General features: G+C 33.4%; 1 protein-coding gene across 1 annotated transcript; it reads left to right on the forward strand.

Moving 5' to 3' along the window:
- Positions 1-383: 383 nt before the first annotated feature.
- LOC128243804 (acid phosphatase type 7-like) lies at positions 384-23,734 on the forward strand. The gene is made up of 9 exons (XM_052961756.1): positions 384-718; positions 7,517-7,728; positions 8,744-8,836; positions 9,602-9,772; positions 10,757-10,832; positions 14,810-14,933; positions 16,233-16,430; positions 17,558-17,751; positions 18,301-23,734. The coding sequence occupies exons 1-9, from the start codon at positions 631-633 to the stop codon at positions 18,846-18,848; spliced, it is 1,704 nt and encodes a 567-aa protein (XP_052817716.1). The 5' UTR covers positions 384-630; the 3' UTR covers positions 18,849-23,734.
- Positions 23,735-23,815: the final 81 nt, after the last annotated feature.

The following is a 23,815-nucleotide window of genomic DNA, read 5'->3' on the forward strand; positions in this document are numbered from 1 at the left end:
CAAGCAAAGAATCAAGTTTGACCTCGGAAAGATCATTATGTCTTTGTAACCACGGACATATAATTAGATCGCGGTCTACATGTATGTTAACTACAATCGAATCGAACAAAGTAATAATAAAATACGGTAGACAAGTAACAGTGTTGGATCATTTTGTTTTTATTGTTGTTGTTGTTGTTTTTGTTGTTGTTTTCTTGTGGTCGTCGTCGTAGTCTCTTACCAAAAATAGCAATATACTACACTATACTAGTTATGGGTAACAAGTTTGGAAAACAAAACTATTGCTTCGGGATTTCGTATCTGCGCGAAACTAGTAGAATGTAGCCTGTTCGTCGGAATATCAATATTCGATAATGTTTTAGCTTGAATCGGACATGCGCAGTAGAACAACCAACAAGCTGTTGCTGTCTGCTAAACAAAACAATCGATGAAAACTCATGGCATTTAGTTGATACAGTGCTGTGCAGATGTTCGAAATATTAAGCGATATTATTCTGTCTTCATATCTACAATTTATTATTTTGTGCTCGTTTTAATGTAAAATGTTTCAGTAATAATAATAATAATTTGTTTACTCCAAGTCAGTGTAAACTGAAGTTCAAAGTGAAAGTAGAAAGATTATTTATTATTATGAAACTGGAATCTACAAAAATGTTTTGGTTGCTTATTTTTTCAACCATTCTATCCATGTGTAGAGCATCCATCGAGACTGACAAAGGTAACTGGTTTTAATTATAATTTAATTTAATATTCTAACCTGATAATTAAAAATAATTATAATATCCTGGAACAACCTATTTTCGACCACAACCTATATTCGACCGCCTCCTGAAAATGGGTAAATCACTTCTATTTTGCGTCACTTTCGGTAAAAATAAGCTCCAATTGTTAACCATACCAGTATAACTGTCAGAAAACTTCATTTGAAAAAGAATGGGAATGGTGGTATTAAAAAAACTTAAGTTATACTTGAAACAACACCAATTTGTCATTTTTAATTAATGCCAAATTTGACCCTTGTTTAAAATGATTTCACATGTAAAATACTTCTTTAAAATCGTGTTGTTTTTGTTTGCCAGATCTAACATATCTACCAAAAGCCTAAAACCTATGCCCTATTGTTTTCTTAGTATAGTGCACAACATTAAAAGCGCATCAAAATATGGTATGTTGCTTATTCTAAAATTAATGAAATTCATCTACATGTAACTATATTGAATTGCATTTGGGAGCTCAGTTACCATAAAAATAAACATATTGCAGCCTAGGCAGGTCATATGAGGCTCATTCAGAGTTGGACCAGTGATAACATGGTTCATGATGGGTGAATTTATCATTTTGTACCCATGAAAGGATGATGCATTCCTTTGCCACTCTTGTGGTGATAAGTCACTAAAAAGTGACTGTATGGCAAATATGTAAATATCTAAGAACTTTTTTTAAAAATAAAATACATTAAACAGTTTAAACAAGTTATACAAATTAAAATAAAAAATATTGTGCACAAACTTTTGTTGCGAAGTATAGTTGAAGGTCATGGTCGAAAGCATGTTGTATCTAGGTCAAATACAACATGTGACAGCCGCCATTTTGGATTCAAAATGTAAACAACAGACGATTGAAACAGATTTTATTTTTTGTTTTTTGAAAGATGAATGATTGCTTTAAATGGTACACACAAACATTTATTTTTTATTATCACTTATTTATGATACAAATGTAAATAATCCTTAGGCGGTCGAAAACCCGTTGTTCCGGGATAATAAATAATAATAAATTAAACAACAAAATATGTTAGTATGAACAGGCTGGGACAAAGTTGATAGTGGCTCTATTAAGCTTTAAAAACTATATTAGCCTGATCTGGGTATTTAAAATGGTAAGAGTGTTAAATAATACCAGGTTCCATAATAAGTAGGGATGGCAACGAGTACCCGAGTACTCGATCGAACGTCCGAGTACTCGAGTACCAAATCACTACTCGAGTACTCGGAAAAAAAATCTATAAAAATCACCATATACACGATTTACAGACAAAATATCAGATCTGGTTAGTTGGCAAGAGGACAATTAACGGTCCCTCTAATCCCCGCTGTGTACACAATTAACCTTAATCAATTAGTTGACAGTTGTTGTGATAGTTGCAAACTGTCAATAAAGGACCCCTATTTCAAATTAGCACTGATGTCAATTAGCGAAGTTTTGATAGCGGTACTTTCACCTACACAATTCTATTGTATACCAATTAGAGACCTTTCACCAAACAATGGACGCTAACGAGCGAAAGAGTATCGAGAATTGATTTCTTAATGGGCGTATTTTAACTATTTTTGCAATGATTATCACAATTGATTGGTTGATATTTTAAATCAAGAATATTAATGAGGTAAACAACAATTACACAGTACGAAAAAACTATCATTTTTAAAAAAAACATTGTAGAGTAAACAACAGAACAACTGAGCTTCGTATTGAATTTTGTTCACTATTTTTATGTATGCTATTAATTTTCGTTCATTGTAATTCTGATTGTTGTTTATTTATGCAGTGCATACTTGTATAAAATGAAACGAATAAGACAAATTAAAAGCCTGAAACAACATTTGTTTTCTTTTTTTATCATTTTTTGTTAAAATACGTAATGAAAGTTTACTTTAAAGGTAAAAATGACCAATAATACGACCAACGCACAATAAACGTCATAAACGATACATGTATACACAATCTTGTCTTTGCGAACACATATTCAATTTTTCCGAGTAATCGAGTACTCGATCGATCGATCGTCCGTGTACTCGAGTATTAATTTTACTACTCGTTGCCATCCCTAATAATAAGTATTGTTTTACAAAGCTCTCCTAATGCACCAGTCAATTGTAACTACGCTCCCAGGTCGGGGGGTATACCAGGGATAGTGGTGGAAATGGGCCATGTTTTGCCTACCAGGTGGCCACGCAGTGCAGAGTGAGGGCGGTGGTTTTGTTTTCACGCTCAGGGCTTTTTCTATAGTAACAAAGGGTCCGACTATATATAAGGATTCCCAAAGCAAAATATAAGATATTTTCCCAATCTTCAGAAAAAAATCTCAATATTTTTTTTATTTTTTTTAGAAAGTCTTTTTACATGTACTGATTCATTATCAATTTTTGATAATTGAACTTGGAAATCATTGATTTTCATCACATTCAGATATCTGTATGAAATATTATCTGTCATGATTGATTTATTGCAATAAACTTACACCCAATTATTGATATTTCAGCCATTTTGGGTGTTTTAAAGGGAAATAAACTAATATAAAATCATTTCCTAATTTGCAGGAGACTGGACAGCTTTTTCTTTTAACTATAAAATTTCCCAATTTCGGCATTTTCACAACGCAAAATTCCCAAAATGTCTAGGGTCTTTTTCCCAAATTGGGCAGAAAAAGCCCTGACGCTGAAAATAGCGGGGATTGGGCCTAACCTAGGATGTCCCAAGAGTGCAGGGGCATTTGGCAGTTTTTATCCCTGCAGTGTGTCCCCGCTATTCCCCAGACTGGGGGGTGGTGGGGGGGGGGTAGTTGTTACAGTTGACTGGTGCGTAACTTACAATACATGGTGGACCCAAGATTCAACTTCACTTATGATACAGCCTAAGTGGCTTTGCACATTTACTATTAAACTTACCAACACTTAAATAAAGTACCATTTAAGCTTTTTGCCACATTCAACATTAACTGATTATTTTGCTGATATATGTAGTGCTTTCAAAGCCATGTTTTTACTTCGGCTTAGCCTTATTAATGATTGAATAAGATTTATTTAAGGCATTTAATAATCACACCTTGAAAATCTGGGTAAAATCCATTATGTACTGTTACTTGGCAATTGAAAAACATTGGTATGACAATAAGAGGATTTTACAAGACTGAAGGATGTTATAAATTTAAAAATTAGCTTGAATTATGGAAATGGCATGTCCCATGTTCAGGGGTGTAGAAATGGGCCGGAAGCCGGTAAAATAAACCGGTTACTTTAGCATCTTCACCCGGCTATTTTCCCCGCATCAACAAAAATAAAATCTGTTATATTTGTCATCTTTTAATATTTACATCCGTTTAAAACCCCGATTGTTGGTATGGTTTATTTTGGTTTCCGTGCGTCGGACTACAATACAGCATAAGCTCGATACGTGACGTCATTAGTCACATCCCCTCCGGGATGTTTTCAAGTACTAGGTTTGGGTTTCCCAGCATTCCGAATACAATAACATTAACTCGATACATGACCTCATTAGTCGCATCCCCCTCTGGGGATGTTTTGAAGTTAAATATTTGTGAAGCAATATAGGGTGAAAAAAGAATATACATTTTTTTCAAACACCAAAAAGCGTAGTAAGTTTGCAATATGAGCGTGTCTGGCCTTCTGTTAGTCCTATTACCATTTACGTAACAGTCATCAGTCCTTTTTGTGTATACGTGTGTAACACGGATGTAAACAAATGAAACAAGCTTGCGGTGATGTCACTGCTAAATAATGAATTATATTTTGATGAATTTTAAGGTTTGATGAATTTGTACGCTTTAAACGTCACAAAGTGTCCAGATATTTCTTTTGGTTGTTAAGACGGAATAAGTTAGCTGCAGGTGAAATATCTAGAACCACAGAAAATGAAGTTGGATGTTTAATTTTCAGAGGATCAGAGTGATTCAGTGGATGAAAGTGTATACTTGGTAGAGAAGAAATTACATATACTATTAGGAGGGAATTGCTAGCAAATGGCAATGCACGTGGTCTGGAATATTATAATATTATCCTGAATCTGAATTTGACAGTAAATTGGTTTAGTTAGCCCTCACTGGTGGGGGGATTGGGGTAGTACTCAGATTCAGTACCATGTTCAAGTACATTTATGTTAAGATTCCCTGTTACAAAATGAATATGCACCAGAAGACAAGAAATTGTGGTTAAAAAAGGCTTAAATTCATCCTACAAGGGGCGTTGCCCCCTTGACCCGTACTGGGGGGGCACCTGGACCCCCCCGCCTACTTTTGGGATATTCCCTGCTACTTAAATTAATTTCTACACCCCTGCATGTTCCCTGACCCTACTAACCCATAATCAAATCCAGGCAACCATGGCTGGTCATGTCAATAATTTAAGAAAGTAAAATCAATTTCTTTTAAAATGATAATATATGTTTGAGATTTTCAGTAAACACATAGATCTCAAAGAAGACAAAAACATATTATTTCAACGCATCCTTCTACTTCATGGCCCCTATTTTATGTAGCCTTAAAGGATAAATGTAGGCCCAGGCAATTCTGAATACACCACAGGGGCCTGACACTTTATAGCGATTTAGGGAGTTTGAAACTCCAAAATTTAGGCTCAGACTCCTTGATATAAAGGGCTTGGGGTCCATCTCTTGTTCATGCAACAAGAAAGACTTTTTGATTATTGTTTTTTTGGCATCATTCTAAAATTTTGTTTTAAAAGTATTGTCTCAAACAAAATAAAAGCTATATAGTTCACTTTCTTCCTACATGACTATGAAAATATTTTCAAACCCCAGCACTCCTTTATAATGACTTTGACTCCTTAAATTTCTGCTGCCCTTCAACACAAAAGCAAGTAGTGTCTATTACACTGTATCCTCTATTTAAAGTCTTAATGCTACTAGTGATGGGCAATCAGCCTTCTATTATCGATTAATCGGCCAGACGGAATGACTAATTAATCAGATTATTCGATAATAATCAGAAAATTGAAAAGAATACATTTTGTGTCATTTCACATTTAGTAAGAAGGAACCGTTAAATAAAATCACCCTTATTATATATGGCATAAGAATAAAAGAAAGAAGTGAAATGTTTATGTAGTTTTCAACCTTTTCGATCAAACAACAAGCACATTTATTTCACAACAGAACTATTGAAAACAAACATTATTCGGTTAATCATCACCAGGAAAACATTGTCGCCAATCGTTGACTTTAAGCCCAGGGTGACCATTAATCCATTACTGCCAATAATTGGCCCACCACTACCAGCTTCCGTTTTGAAGTAAGGAAATATATTTATAAAGGTTATAAAAGAAAAGATCCATTTTATTTATATAGAAGCGATATGTATATATATATACAAATAATGATAAAATGAAAGAAGTTCATGCAGGTGGTAGGATTCTGATTTTAAAAGGGCCTTTTATAAAACCAGTGTTTTTTTCTAATTCATTTTTATTTTAAGACAGCAGTAATTATTTTGTTTTGTGCCTGCTCGTTTTCATATTAGTGCAGAAAAAATAGTTGCTATATTCTATTTTCTCGTCCATTTTTTGCTGAAAAATTAGCTGGTTGAGCTTACATGTATATTATTGTTTGTTTGAATAATATTAATAAGCATGTAGTATGTTTAGATTTCAACTCTGTTTTTCAGATTTGTTTACAATTTACGCAAAAGTCATTATTTGTTAAAATAACTACAATACTGGAGCGTGTCCTAAAGTCATCTTAAGAGACATTGTCTAATATAAACAATAAATTAAATACATGTACAATACACATGTACATACAAGATGGAATGCATGGTCAGGTTTGATATGTTTTGTGTCAGCAGCTGTCCTTTAGTATCATCAATATTGTACATAAAGATAGGATCTGTAACATCATTACAAAGTTGCCTGGCAGTCTTAACTGTGTTCCAGCATGTATGTTGGTTAATGGATGGGGGTTGTTGTGAGTGGTGACAGATGTTACCCTGGCTCTGGTGGGTGACACAGCTGGCAATTAATAGACAAACAACTATTTATGTGTCATGCATTTACTTCTTATCTAGATCTACAATAGGAGCTGATTTAATCAGATAAAAAAAGGCTTTTAATTTTCTCTATTGTGGGATTGGCATTTAGATTGTGCATTTTCCCAATGAAGTAAAATGCAGAAATCCAATATTGTGCCCTGAACTGTTAGTGGACTGTGCTATCATGCGATTTTCTATAAATGGTGGAATAAAACATGATACAACTTCCTTAGAAGGAATCTCCGTTTGGTATATCTGGATTGTCTGTAAACTTGATATTTAGTATCAGGAAGAATCACAATCCTGTGATAAAAATAAATGGTTATAGCTAAGCCATCCAATTAAAGTGTTCTTTCCAAAGGTTAGGTACATTAACCAGTCATCGAAAATCAGATTTGAGGATGAACAACTTACAAGCCCAAATTCTTATATTATTGCTTGGCATAGAAAAATTGAACAAGCCCTGCTATATAAAATTCAGAATTTGAGCAAGCCCAGAAGACATTTTACCAGTGCAGGGCCTGTGGGCTTTCGGCCACTGATTAACTGCTTGATTTTTAACACAAACTTTTTTTAAAAAGAGATGATGTTCTAAAACAGATCCCCCCCCCTCCATTCCCCACTAAGCCTTTGAATGGCAAAGAACACAGTCATATTCTATATAGAAATAAGCCAATTATTCATGAAAGCAGAAGCAATACTGTTACTGACATGTTGCTTTCCTGGTCATTTCAGTCCAGTGTGATCCTGAGCAGGTGCATCTGGCATTCGGTGACAGGCTGACGGAGATGGTGGTATCGTGGGCAACACCTGGCGAGTGTGAGTCTCGTGTCCAGTATGGCTCTGGGCCGTGGGACATGACCACTGTCGTACAGGCCACACGAGAGATGTTCACCTATAGCGATGGTGTCAAGCCCCCTATCTACATGTACAGGGCCCTCCTTAATGTGAGTGTTGCATGTGTTTGACTTGTATGCCATTCAATTGTACATTCATCTGAAGTTTTTAAACAAGCAAGAAAGGCTTTTTAGGGAAGACATTAGGTTGAATCTTGATGAATAAAAAGCAGAAGGGGTCGCCTGCTTAGCTCTCTCTGCATTTCTTCATCTTAAACATGTTATACCTCTTATACATATATATATATATTATTACACTATTTTAATTAATACGTTCTTAATTTAACCTCAAGACATTTGTATGTATCTGTTGGAATAGAGTGTTTTTTGGAGATCTGGCCTTTCAAAAAGAAATGAACAAACAGTGGAATAAGATTCAGTTTATTACAAAATTTTATGCTCCTTTTCATACATTGTTCATTTAAAATTCAGATATATTGCATCAAAATGAAGATAGGATTTATGTCTTTATCTAAATCCTTTGGAAAATTAAACATAATGTGCATGGGAATAAAATGGTGCTAGCCATCATTAAGTAACTTATCAAGTTTTATCAGCAGTCAGGGATTATTCCATAAGTGTGTTCCCTAAATGTTCCATTGTTCTACTAAATGGCTTGTAATTGAGGCTGTGAACTGTTGCATTTATAAGTAAATTAAATGTCAGCGCTTTAGTTAATAATGTAGTCCATAGTTTCTGTTCATTTCAACATGTTGTGCTGCAATGTTACAAACAAATGAACACTTCATTCAGATTACACAAATTTATCAGTCCCTTTAATTCCATAATATTTGAAAAAAAATTGCGTTGACAGTGGTCTAAATCTATACACAACCTGCGATAGTTTGTTGACCATGTCAAATATTTCTTTTTTGATAAAAATTTGGGATATTATGACTTTGACAAAGTACCATATATAATTTTATGTTTCTTCACAGTCCGATACATTTGTGTGCACTAAATATACCCCTCAGCACACTGTCTCTCTTCAGGCAGCACTCCATTCTTTTAAAAGCCTGGGTAAAGATATTATAATATAAAGATTTATGTACAATTTTTGTTTCAGAACCTAGAGCCGGGAACCACATACTACTACCTGCCAGTCAGCAACAATGTGACTGATGAACCTTTTTTCTTCAAAACACCGCCCATGGGACAGGTTAGTATGTGGTCGAATAAAAGATTAAGGTTAAGATTATTATCTTGCTTTAAAGGTGGCGCATTGTATGTTTACACTTGATTGATATTTTTTTATTTTTTTATTTTTATATTCTATTATGTTTACCTCATTTTACTTGAGTGGTAAAAAAAAAATAATATCATTTGTGTACAGTAAACAAATATTAACTTTTAGGGTTCTCAATTAAAAGGGAATTTAGGGACATGGCCACAAATTTCCCAGTTTAAAAAGTGCCATAAGTCGCTAATACTTTTTTTACTGTCAAATGGGTTATAATAATTATAGCGTTTAATTTAAAGGAAATTTTGGCATCTATTAAGTGTAACCTATAATTTGTGCCTCTTTCAAACCATGCTTCAAATTCTCGAACCATTCTGAGTCCCTTTGACAGGGTGGAGCTCATTGTTTTATTTATTTTGTATAAATTGTGCTACATTCTCCAGTTGAACAGTTCGAAGATTTTGAAAGAAAATAATTTTGATAATCACAATCAACTATTTTGCGAAATTAATTTTAAGCAAGTTATTTGCCTAAGCAAACAATGATACTTATTTAAGCATTTGGACCTAAATTGTTATGGTACAAAAGGAATACAACAGACGAGAATTTGTGTTTGCTCCCGGACACTTTTTCTTATTTGCATGCACATTCCTAGAACTATACATCTAACAACACATCCATAGACAACTTTTGTTTCTGACAGAAGAATATTTTTCCGAAGATTAAATATTTGCTCGTTTCCAGGCCTGGTCCCCAGAATTCATCGTGTATGGAGACCTGGGTATTCATTCTGAGAGCCTCACTAACCTTAAACAGGAAGTGTTAAAGGGAAAATACACAGCCCTTCTACATGTTGGAGACTTCGGATATAACCTATATGACAGTGTGCCTGACGGGCAATATGCCGGAGAGAATGTGAGTATTTTAGCTCATCTAATTTTTCAAGTATGGAAATTAATAATTATACTACCACAAGACGAAGTTTGGGGGTATAAAGGAATGAGATTGTTGGTTGATGGGTCGGTCCATTAGCTTTGACAGGACAATTACTCATTGAAAGCTGGACAGATTTAATTATATCATTTTTGATACATACCCTTAGTACCATAAAATAGAGATCAACTTCCACTTTGGTTACAAACTACTAATTTTTGACGGTTATAACCTCTTAAAAAATCAAAAATAAAATTGTCCCAAAAATGGTAATTATTATGAAAGGGTAAAGAATTTAAATACATTTTAGGAAATGTGTTTGGTACATGGATAAACACCATAAAATACATATGTTAATGTGATTGTTTCCCAAAAGGGAATAGTATAAAACCATTTCTGTGTTCAGATGGCATGTGGGGGTATACCTCACTCCTGTGACAGATTTCGTTAGCCCTTAAAGATGCACTATTACTCCCAAATAAGATTTACCACAATTAATAACATTGTTTTAATTTTCCAAAAAGGAATAATAAATGTCAAAATAAATGTCAAAATCAATGGTTCTTATGAAGGATACATTTACCAAGTTTTTAATTTAAAAGAAATGAGCATAACACACATCATTTCTACCTTATGAGACTCTTATAGCAGATCACAGTAAATCTTTTAGCATTCACCAATCATTTAATATTTTTGCGCTTTCTGATTTTAAATACATGGTTACAGTCTTGTTATCAGTAATTAATATTTTCCATAAATGCATAATTTAGTAAGTAGTTAAAGGTTTATCAGTTAAAATTGATGTTTGTTATACATGTGTTATATTGATTTTGAATAAGAGTGTCACTTTAATTGTTCAATTCTGAAACCCCAGTAATTATATACATGTAAATTTGATAACATATTTTTAGTTTAGAACTGTTTATAATGCACACATTTTTGCACAAGCTGTCTCCACTGTTCTAGGTTGGTGACATATTCATGAGACAGATTGAGGAAATTGCAGCTCATGTGCCATATATGACATCTCCAGGAAACCATGGTAACGGTCTATTTTGTTCAATGAAACACTGGTAACTCTTGAATCATAACAATAGTTATCACAAAATGACATAATCCAATATCAACAGCAGCTCCTATTGTAACACATGCTACATGTACATGGTACTGTTCCTTTGTCAGTTGATAAAGGTTAAACCAGCATAAATGGCAATATGCATTATGTGTATAATAATTTTCATTTCTTGTATTCATAGCAATTACTCTGTTTCATGAATTAATTGCTCATTTTGAGGGAAATATAAAGCATTTTCTGGAAAATTGCTAAATTTTTTGGTCTTTAGGCCATTTCATCCTGATAATTCTAAAGCTACTCATTCACAGATTGACCATTATGACACCTTTTTAAATTATTGTCTTGGAATTAGTAAATTTGAGTGTTAATGTCTGGAAATTAGTGAAATAACATGTGCTGACAAAAAGATCAAATCACAGTTTTTCATATTTAAGTCCGAAAATTGATGTTTTATGGCTGAAAGCGTTTCTATTGCTTAAAGCTGCACTCACACAGATATACCATTTTAACAACTTTTTTATTTTTTATCTTGGAAAGAGCAAATTTTTGCGTAAATATCTGCAAACCAATGATAAAGGATTGCTAACAAAAGATCAGATCGCTAATTTGCATATTTCCATTCTAAAATTATTTCCATTCTAAAATTAATGTTCTATGGCTTAAACCGTTATTAACGGTTTAAGAAAAATGCATAAAACATTAATTTTTGAACTTAAATATATAAATCTGCGAACAATTTTGTCAGCTGTCTTATATCACTGGTTTCCATGGATTTTTGCGAAAAATGGCTCGTTCCAAGACAAAAAATAAAAAACATGTCAAAACGTTCAATCTTTGAGAGTGCAGCTTTAAAGAAAAATGAGTTTTTCAGCAGTTTTCCAAACAATTGAGATCTGTTCTTTAGGGAGTAATCTTATAAGGCCTAAAAAAAAATACATTTGGTTCGGGTTACCCGACCCTACCTACGAAATATGCGCCGACCCTACCGTTTTTATAGTCAGTTTGAAAAAAAATAAAATGAAAAACTAAAAAAAAATATTTTTTTTTTCTTTTTTTTTAAATTGCTTTTCAATATATAGTTTAAAACCTTAAATGCTAATACAGAAGATAACTTTAACACCATTCTCCAATGATGAAAATGACATTCTTATATAAAGCCTAATAAATAAAAAAAAAGCCTACCTTCCCTACCTATTTTTGAAAAGGATGTAACCCTAACCAAACAATTTTTTTTTTAGGCCTAAATATGACTGAATCGAAGCCAAAATCAGCTGATTCTGAGACAAAAAGTAAAATAAAAGTCAAAACTGTTAATCTTTGAGAGGACAGTTTTAAAGAGCAGAGTTACAGATAAGTTTTCGAATGTATTTGAGTATTACTTTACACTTTTTAAAACAATTGGGTATCTCACATTATAAATGAGTTTTTCAAGTTTCTATGACCCCATTGTTTTGCTTTTAATTGAGTTACAACAATAAACAATTAACATGACAAAGCCTGTCAGTCAAACTAGCTTGTCTATACCCAACTGACCAATCAGTGTCCAGATTAGGCGGGCTTATTATAAAGTTGCCATTGCTATTTGCCATGACCTCCTACAATCTGCACATATGAACAGTAGTGTAATGATGCTGTTTTGTATATATTAAATACCGTACAAAATCTGTTTCGCATAACTGACAGATAGTAAAAGACAGTTAAGGAAATCTGAAATACTTACATTTTCCCTAAATACTGCTCAAATTATGCATTTTTTGCTTTTGTTTGATAACAAAGGACTTTTTAGTAGACTATTTCAACCCATAAATTGACTTAATCAAACTGTACATAATATACGTTCATTTTCCCGTTAGTCTTAAAAGAAGAAATATCATTATCATCATCACTAATAGTCATAATTTATGAGTATTAGTGTATAATATTGAACATCGATATCTTGCGATTTATTTTTATTTTGAAATTTTTCTCCTTCTTGTCCATATTTAAAGTTTTCAATCCGAACCATATTCGGTTGCTTTTAAGTTTGTTTGGACATTTTAGCAAATAAGACAACTCAGTTAATTTGAGTAACATTTTTTATTAAATTTAGTACAATATTATATGTAACTTACACTCACAAAAGTAGATACAAAATCATAGATGAAACAAAATCATCTTTGTAAATGATGCAAATCAAAGTAAAAACCTGTGCATTTATAATGACTTTGGTCATTTCTAACTTCTATGCTCCTTGTAGGAACAGTTTTGCATTTTCACTTAATATGAATAATTATTAATTCATTGAGAGAAACATTAAGGTAGTTATATCAATAATAATCATTCATTACACTTGTATTAAACATGTGATTCTAAATGGAGAAAGGAAGAAAAACAGGGAAATCCATTGAGTTTTGACAATGGAACTAAACAAGCATTGTTTTCTTTGACATTTGAAAAGGAAATTAATACATGTTTTGTTTCCCTAAATTTGAGTTTTAAACTAGAGACTAGCTGTTATTCTTCTGTAACAAAATTCTAACGTTATTTAGAAATAAAAGTTTAGACATTATTTTTACTTGAAGCATACATTGCATAGTTTACAATTAATAATAATGAACTAATTTAATGTAAAATTTGCTTTTAATGCTATGTTTTACCATGTTTTATGCATTTTATATCTGATTGTCAATTGGTCATAGGCTTTAATTGTTTTACATTAAAAAGTACATGTACTGTATTTTTATAATGGAATTGATCTCAGTGTGAATAAATAAATTTAAAAAAAAGTTTTTATTTTTGGCTGAAATTAGTTAAAGCACACAAGTTTGACACAAGTAAATGGTGGCTGGTCTTTTTGATGATATTTTCCATACAATTTTCAAAGCCAAAAAGAAGAAAACTAATTATTCCTATGGTCTGTGCTTGATGATACAAAGTCTATTATCGATGTCTGTAACGAGGACCCTGTGGCCGTATAACAGAAGCATCTTGAATTGAAAATTTACCTATTCCTCAATATGGACAATGTCCTTAACTGTATTATTCTAAGGAAAGAAAATGTTATAATTAATATTAAATGCAAACTATTCACTTAAAATAGAGACTGAAGTGTGTTTTTTTAAATGATACAATATTTTCAAATGCATGTTTTTAAATTCTTTAAACGTTACAATAGTTTAATAATAACCATGCATGTAAGATAAAATCAGTTCTTAATATGCTTCTATGCTACGTTCCAAGCAATTCCAAAGTCAGTTATTTGTGTTAACTGGATGTAAAGGACCGATTTCTATTTACTGAAGGTAAGCTTCCCGCTTGGCTCAAATTTTCTGAGGCTCGAGTTATTTTCGCCGGTCCTTGGGAGTTCCAGCCAACGGGATTCAACTGTATTTTATACATTATATTATGTTAGAGTTGCATATGTCCTGTAAAGTCACATATAAGTGTGTGGCGTGTAGCTCTCAAAATATTGCACCTTCACACGTAAAACTTCATTGCAACGTTGGTCAGCATGGGAAATTGTATACTAGCGATTTCTGTGACATTTCACTATAAATGTCTTACATAAGTTATGGCCTTTTAATTAGAAGCCAATTATCTGAATAAACATTCGTCACATAAAGTCTTATAGCTCCAATAGTATTGCATCTACACTCATGAAACTTTATAGGAATGTTGGTCACCATGGGAAAATTGTGCATCTGCATTTTATGTGACATTTCACTTTGTCTAACAAAGATAACTGCTCTGGACTAAGTATAAATAGCCTGAAAAATATTAGTTCTGCAGATATAACAAAAGAAGAATGTGAATCAGTTTTATATTGCACTTCTCATGCTGTTAATTAAAAAAACATTTGACTATTGCCGTGTCCTGGCAGGGGATATTCATCACCTCTGTTGTAGGTCTTGTTCATTATCGGGGGCTGGTAACCAACCAATGTCCCGTATTCTTGTTTATTGCAGAGATAGAGCCAAATGAGAGTTTCAAGCAGTACCGGTATCGGTTCTCTATGCCTAACACTGACTGGCCTATACCACTCAACAAGATGTGGTACAGTATTGACATTGGCCCTGTACACTTCCTCAGGTAAGTTTATCTTAATATAATGCTTGATACTGGTAACAGATTCTAATTCTCTATGCCTAACACTGACTGGCCTATACCACTGAACAAGATGCGGTACAGTATTGACATTGGCCCTGTACATTTCCTCAGGAAAGTTTATCTTAATTCAATACTTGCAATGGTAAAGTATACTAGTTCACTATGGCTAACATGGCCTATACCATATAACAAGATGTGGTTAGTATTGACATTGGTCCGATACACTTCCTTAGGTAAGTTTACCTTAATATAATGCTTGATACTGGTAACAGATACTACATGTAGTTCACTATGGCTAATATGGCCTTTACCGCTCAACAAGATGTGGTACAGTATTGACATTGGCTCGTTCACTTCATCAGGTAAGTTTATCTTAAGTCAATACTTGCTACTGGTAACTGGTACCAGTTTTTGGTGCCTAACACAACTGGCCCATACCGGTGAACAAGATGTGGTACAGTATTGACATTGGCCCTGTACACTTCCTCAGGTAAGTTTATCTTAATTCAAGACTTGCTACTGGTAACTGGTACCATTTATCTTTGTATAACATTGACTGGCCCATACCATTCAACGAGATCTGGGAAAGTATTGACAAAGGGCTGTACAATTCCTAAAGCAAACTTCTCTTAATTCAATACTTGCTCCTGGTAGCAGATACCAGTTCTCTATGGCTAACATGGCCTGTACCGCTCAACAAGATGTGCACTAGGTACAGTATTGATATTGGCACTTAACTCTTCCTCGCCTAACATGCCTTTGGGATCTTTTACAAATGCTATGGCTAATTGTTTGAATTTAAATATTAAATGGAAGAATAAACAGAAAAGGATGCCATGCGTAATGAGTACCGGTACTGTAGAATGTTTAAATTTCACAATGTCCTACAGACCTAATTTTCTACTTGCCAATTTCACAAGGTATAAAAATCCTGAAGCCATTATTTGAACATAGACAATTATGTGTAAATTATTGTTTTGAATTCTCTACGTGATAATTCACATTAAAAAATCCCTTTATATTAAACCCTCACAAAATTGAAGCAATCATCAATTTATATTATATGGATTATTATTAAACATTATCTGTTTACTAAGTGTGAAGGTGCCACCTCTCATTTATATTTCTAACGAGTGATCTCCATCAGCAATTATATTACAAGGACAAATGTCTCAGTTATGATTTCAGGTCATAAAACAACCTGCACTGTCAACTCAATTCGGCCATAGTAAGTTAGAATATACCTGAGTGCTTTCATTTGACAAGATTCATCTGTTTCAGCTACTCCACAGAGGTGTTCTTTCTAGAGGACAAACGTTACATTGAGAGTCAGCGCCAGTGGATCTCTGTCGACCTAGAGACAGCCAACAAGAACCGCCACACCACCCCCTGGATTGTAGCCCTCGGTCACCGGCCCATGTACTGCTCCAATAATGATGGGGATGACTGTACTAAGGAGGACTCTCTTGTCAAGCTGGGGTAGGAAGTAGTTCACATCTAGGTTCACATTTTGTGAATGGGGCTTTTACATTAGAATAACAATATTAAAGTACTCTTTTAAATTATGATAGTTAAGTATCTTTTCTTTATGAACATAGCTTATTCTAAGCTCACATGAGCGCAAAGTGCCTGGTTGTCTGAGGTCCATCTGTCCACATTTTCCTCCAAATAACTTCTTCTCCTAGACCAATGGGGCAGTTTTAACCAAACTTCACAAAAGCTTCTTAATTCCTTTAATAAAAGTGGTTCCTTGCAGAATCTCAGGTTGCCATGATAACCGAAAGGAAAACTTCTCCTCAGGGGCCAGCGCTCCTCAGAAACCGCTGGCCCAATCTGAAATAATTTCACCCTCCATCAAATTGCTTCACCCCATGTTGATTCATAAAAAAACATGGCCTCCAGGGGCGGGACTACTTTTCACTTTTTGTCTCATGAAAACTTTGAAAATCAGCTCTCTACAGAAACCATTGACCAGATTTCAAAATAATTTCACTGAAATGTTCCTTAGGGTGACCATATATCAAATTCCTTCACCCTGTGTGATTTATTCAGTCAATTGGGAGTTATTACCCTTTAATTGTAGAAATGTCTACAGCACTATTTAATACTTATGTGAAAAACTACAGAAACAAGCTCAATAGCAAAATTTTTAAACATAAACCCGGTTTAATGGCACTGGGTAAACATCAAAGAGATAGAACACAAAAACAAAAAATCAAAAACAAGAAACATGGAAGAACAAACTCCACAAACAGCACAATGCATAAGTTGTACCCAGGTGATCGATATAGGGCCATCTTGGCTCTCTTGTCTATTAGTCCTATAACTATTTTTTACATTACACATTCTTTTAATAATATGTGTTATAGAACACATTATTCTTGTCCATATGAAACATGGCATTTTTTTTCATAGCTTGCTTGACAGCATACTGTAGTCATTTTACTTATTATATGACATTTATAGAAAGGGTTTTATATGTTTGAATATTTGAGTTTGTGTGTTATAATCGTATAATATGAATGTAATGTATTCAGAATTGTACAAGAAAATCTCAATTTTATGACAGTGCACTTCTATTATAACATGATCTTTACTCGTTCCAGCCTGGAGGATATTTTCTACAACAATGGTGTAGATGTGATACTACAAGCCCACGAGCACTCCTATGAGAGACTCTGGCCCATGTACAAGAGTGTCGTCTTGGCTAAAAACTTTACCAACCCACACGCCCCTGTTCAGATCATTACTGGGGCGGCTGGAAATAAGCATGGTGTGGACCCGATGAACCCTGTAAATGGTAAGCTCTAGGATTTGGTTGATTGATTTTTAAGAAAAGGTATTGTTATAGCTGTGATAAGCAACCTTAGCCCTTAACTAAAACAAATTTTCCAGATATTCATATGAAACTTGATGCAAACATGTTACCAGTGACAATACTCATGAATGTAACAAGACCCCTTACACTGGCCATAATAATTGTCAAATGCTCCTTGATTGACCGAAAAAAACAGATAAGCGTTAGCATCCATATGTCAGATGATGTGCTTGTCTAAGCATGGCAAAAATATCAAATTGTTTCGTAAACCTATATTTTTAAGTTAATGTTTTATTGGAATTCAGTGATCAAATTTTGCATTATCCTGAAAGTAAAATTTTAATAATAAAACTGCTTTTAGAATAAGTAAAACATTTCAGACTTTGTAATTTATAATGCGATGAGCTTTTTTACAAAAGAATGTATTAAAATTCTGTCTAGTGCCAGAACTTACTAAACTCTATTTATAAAACTGTGAAATATTATTAGTATAGAAGTAATAACAGAACTTTTTTTCTTTGAAAATTGCAGCAACCTGGTCTGCGTTCAGAATGGATAACCGGTCATTGAACAGTTTTGGTCGGCTGAAGGTTGACAACAGTAGCCATCTGTACTGGGAACAGGTGGCTGTGTTCGGTGGAGAGGTTCTCGACTCAATCTGGATCACGCAGGAGTCACACGGGCCATTCTCTCACAACACGCTCCCAGCAGACCAGCAGGATAAAATTAGGGAACAAACAGAAGTTGATGAGCAAAATATTGATAAACATAATCTCAGGCCTAAGCCTGAAACCACTGGTGATACTTTGACGGAGAAAGTATCGAAAGCAATTAAAGGCGCTGATGTTAGAGTGATTATTGGAATCTCATTTGGGGCATTTGTGGTGCTATTTTTGTTAATTGTGTGTATTGTAAAAAGCTGCAGCGGGCGAAGGGTGAAGTCTTACAGAAGATGGGAGACACTTGACTATGGGAAAAAGTTTTACTCAACAGTAAAAAATGATGACAAAGAGGCTGATGACTTTGAAGTTGATGTTACCGACGGAACTACTAAACTCATCAGTACAAATATAGACTGAGCTATTATGTTCTTCTGTATAAATCGGCCTTTTTGTGCATATGATCATGATATGTTTTTGCTATCCATAATGAAATGTCTCCATATAAAAACTCAGCTGTTCTTCCAAATAGATAGATATTCACAGAAGTTGGTAATCGTATGTGACGCAGTCAGCGAAACCCTTTCCTGTGGATGGTAATTGTGTTATTGAAAACAAAAGAGATTTATCTAACTGATTGGATTAAAAAATGTTATGGTCACATCATCCCAATGTATAGAGATATACAAATGTTTGTTTTTTAAATATAGCTTGCCTGCTTATTGGACACATTATTCCGCCAAAAAGAAAGAAAAAAACGTTGAAAATATCACTTTTTCCTCCACAGCCTAAACAAACCTTCATTCTCAAAGGGACTAGACACTAGATAGTCCAAAAATCAGCAAATACAGTATTTCCTCAATACAAGCCTAGAATTGTCAATGTGAGTTAGAAGTAAGCCGATAATTCATCATATTACATGTTAAAAAAAAATTAACCCAACAATCATATTGCTATCTTATCTGTGTTTCCCCGTTTAAAATAGATATCTGTTTATGAGTACAGACAGGGCCCTATTAACCATAGGTCTGTGGTACAGATAGATATACCAAAGCTATTTTTAAACTTACTTGGATTTATGTGGTAGACAACTGTAGTAAAAAAAAATCTTGCAATTGTATCATTTGGTGTCTAGTCCCTTTAATAATCTTTTGATGTCAGAGGCTCTGGTTTGTACTATGATGTGACTTTTATTGTTGCTTTAAACATTCATGTACTGGTACAAGTTAAGAGTCAGCGCTTACTACTGTTAAATTCTGTTTAAAATATTTCAGTAGGTCATTTGTCTTGATTTCGTTTCCATTGTTGTCAGAGTGAATTTTACTTTTACCTTGGCCATTAATCTAGGCTATAAACCATTAACCTTGGCCATTAATCGAGGCTATAAACCATTAATGTAGGCCATTAATCTGGGCCTTTAATGTAGGCCATTAACCTTGGCCATTAACATAAGCCTTTAACCTTGGCCATTAATGTAGGCCATTAACCTTAGCCATTAACCTAAGCCTTTAGTCTAGGCTATTGACCTTGGCCATCAACCTTGACCATTAATGTAGGCCATAACTCAAAAACCATTCAAGAAATTCCAATCAAACTTAGAACAAATGTGGCCAATGGCAATACACACATATACAGCAAGGATCAGAACTCTGGCTTCAATAATTATTGAGGTATGACCCTTGTTTGACTAAAAAAGCCGATGAGCATTGGAATTCACTCCACGTTGCTCTTGTTAATGTTTATGATTTGTGATATTTATGCCCCCACAAAGTGGCGGCATATAGGGTTGCCCTTGTCCGTATGTACGTACGTACGTACGTCCCGAAAATTGTTTCCGATCAAATTCTTGAAAACCGTTTGTCCAATCCTCACCAAACTTTAAACACATGTTTGTGACCATAATATCTTGATCAAGTTCGATAGTCATGGAAATCGCTTTAGTCATTTAGGAGTTACGGCCCTTTTTTGCCAAAAATTCCCGAAGATTGTTTCCGATCTAATTCTTGAAAACCGTTTGTCCAATCCTCACCAAACTTTAAACACATGTTTGTGACCATAATATCTTGATCAAGTTCGATAGTCATGGAAATCGCTTTAGTCATTTAGGAGTTACGGCCCTTTTTTGCCAAAAATACTTCAAAAATATATGTTTCCAATCTAATTCTTGAAAAGTATGTGTCCAATCCTCACCAAACTTTACATACATGATTGTGACCATAATATCTTGATCAAGTTCGATAGCCATGGAAATCGCTTTTGTCATTTAGGAGTTACGGCCCTTTATTTGCAAAAAAAGACTTGAAAAATACGTCCCGAAGATTGTTTCCGATCTAATTCTTGAAAACTGTTTGTCCAATCCTCACCAAACTTTTAACACATGTTTGTGACCATAATATCTTGATCAAGTTCGATAGCCATGGAAATCGCTTTAATCATTTAGGAGTTAGGGCCCTCAGATTATCCTGAATAATCATTATGGCTTATTTTCTGTGACAAAAAATCGAAGTGGGGGCATCCGTGTCCTATGGACACATTTCTAGTTTTTATCACAGTTAAAAAATCTCATAGAATATTGAGATTACAATATTTTTCTTGCCTACATTTAGTTACATTCCTGTAAACTGAATGAGGACCAAACCCCTAATTTGAGTTTGTTAAATTGTTTTATTAATTCTTGATATATATTTATATTTATGCCATTTTTTCAGTTATATAAGAAGTCTAGCCCGATATGGAGATTAACATTTACTACTACCTTAGTGCAATTATTGTTCTCGCCTTATTGTATGTAGAGGAGTTATTTATTGCTTTGTTAGTATTTTTGGTGTTCGATTGTAGGGTTAAGCTAACCAGTTATGGAAGGGTGCTGCACCCTGCCCTTTTTGGTAGTTCTCTCTTGCACTCATGGAGACCTGCTTAGGATGGACACACTTCTGCCTTCATAGAATGAAATGCTTAAGACTGTAAATGTTCCTCTTGTTTGGATTTTAATAAGATTGTAAATACATACAAAACTTACATAAAATTATATGGCAGTTGAAACCCAATATTACTTCAATTAAACACAATTCTTAACATTTTATGTAAACTTCATATTATTCAAGTTCTTTCAGCTAATGCAATGTGTCCTTTTCTCACTTAACACCTATTCCCTCTTCTGCAGCACCCTGTCATTTTTTGACCCTGGTTTAAGCCCTACAATTGTAATGCAAAATGAGTTTTGTGTCAAACCATGGTGGTTTTGAAACATATTGATATATATATATGTTTATTGAATAGATGATACGTTTGACTTTAATGAAAGGGATTAGAAAGTAACCCTGTATTTTAATACCTATAACTAGGAAACATGTTTCTTGTGTATATTAAATAAATTAAGAATAGATAAACAGACAGATGTTCAATGCATTTAGGTATTGAAAAAAAATGAATATAATACATGTACACACTTACCTTGCTAATAACTAATTAAACTCTTGCTATTTTATAACTTGTGAAACAAATCCATGGTTAATTCTCTGTGAAATACATGTTTCAATCATTTCAATGCAATTAAGATGTCCCAATTACTTCATGACATTTGTCCCTATCACCTCAAGACAGTTTTAACTAGTATTACCTGATATCCATATACAGTTATGATCTGAAAGGATTGTATTTAGCTTTTAAACATTTTCGTAAAATCTACCATAATGGCTTTATTTTTTTAGGTTATTTAAAAAATGATGAACAAAATATGTTGTAGAAAAGGCAATTTTATGCCACAAGAGTAACATTTAGATATAAGAACAATGTTTAGCTCTTCATTGAAATCTTATGGCCTATGTTCAGTATATTTTCACATGACATGACTCCCTTATTGTTCATGGGTCAGTGTAGTTATTGTATTTGTTTAATGTTTTGTACTTGTATATATACATATATATGATGGTTATGGTTTTTTTTGACAGTATTGTGTTCATTGTATTTACTGTTTTGCAGTTCTGTTGTTGACGTGTTATGTAGCCTTACCTTATAACTGAATGCTCAGTGTCAGAATGAGGTTTTGGGGTGGTATTCATGAAACATCTTAAGTCAATTCTTAACTGAAGTCTATTTCTTTATTTTTTTCAAATTAAAACAAAAGTAAAAGGATTTTTAAAATATGTTTTTGTATATTCAATAAAATCAATGACGATAAAGATATTCAGATATTATTTACATATTATTTCATATGATCAATGACATACTTGTTTTATGAATACCACCCTATTCAATAAGCATCTTAGATTGAACTTAAATTTAAGACCAGAAACTAAGTGTTTTGATTGGCCTGTATATTTAATAGAATCACTGAGGCGTATCTAAGGATGAGGACAAGATCAATATTGAATACTGGCCCTGCAGAGGCACTTCCTATATTTAAGGTTGTGAATGCTACTTTAGGTTAAGGTCTGAGTAATGGAAATTATGTAAGGCTATTGTACTTTTAATTCAATCTTCTACCTGCAATCAAAAGGAAAAAAATACAAGATAATCTCAGAGATAAATTTATTTTCTGCTAACTTCCTGTCTAATGCAAATGAATCCTTTAAACAAATTAAAGGTGTTTAATTTCTAAATGAGAGACTATTCTTAGGAAAAACATGAAATAGCTTTTGTATAGGTTAAATGGATTAAACTGAATTTAGAGGAAATATATATTTTGTTATCCTGTGCATGAAATGACATAACAGTCTGAGGTTGCCTTTCTGCATTATATTATATAAGGAAGATAACAATAAGTATTTTGTTACCTTAAACTTACAAAAGAAATCCACAATATCATTTTGTATTGGGTAAATGCATACTGTATGAGGTCTGAGTGCTGACATTTATTGCTACAGCAAACATATGTTTATATCGTCCATTTTGGAAGAAAACATTACTGAAGTCATGTTATAGCTGGACTTGGTGTCTATGATGAAGACTGCATTGGTTTTAACATTAACTACAACTCATAAAACGTTCCAAGATGTTTAGATGCAACTTGGTACACATGTTGCCAGAAACTATATCAAATGTATAGTAAGGCATATAACTCTTGCTTTAATAAATGATGACTTATGCCCCTGATACATTTTGATAAAAACAAACAGACTAGCGTTCCCTCTGTGACACTCTTGTTTACATTTTATGATTTATATAGGTTCTATAAGGCCTAAAATAAATACATTTGGTTCGGGTAACCTGACCCTACCTACGAAATAGGCGCTGACCCTAACGTTTTTATAGTCAGGTGGTAATTATTTTTTGAACATCATATATTATATAATATATATATATATATATATATATATATATATATATATATATATATATATATATATATATATATATATATATATATATATATATATATATATATA

This window comes from Mya arenaria, chromosome 8, assembly GCF_026914265.1.
Source record: "Mya arenaria isolate MELC-2E11 chromosome 8, ASM2691426v1".
Classification (NCBI taxonomy): domain Eukaryota; kingdom Metazoa; phylum Mollusca; class Bivalvia; order Myida; family Myidae; genus Mya; species Mya arenaria.

Excerpts from the sequence above, each read along its gene's own strand:
- LOC128243804 (XM_052961756.1), top strand. The coding sequence starts at position 631 with ATGAAACTGGAATCTACAAAAATGTTTTGGTTGCTTATTTTTTCAACC. Across the intron at positions 7,729-8,743 it reads TGTACAGGGCCCTCCTTAAT|AACCTAGAGCCGGGAACCAC; the intron begins GTGAGTGTTGCA and ends TTTTTGTTTCAG. Across the intron at positions 17,752-18,300 it reads CCCGATGAACCCTGTAAATG|CAACCTGGTCTGCGTTCAGA; the intron begins GTAAGCTCTAGG and ends TGAAAATTGCAG.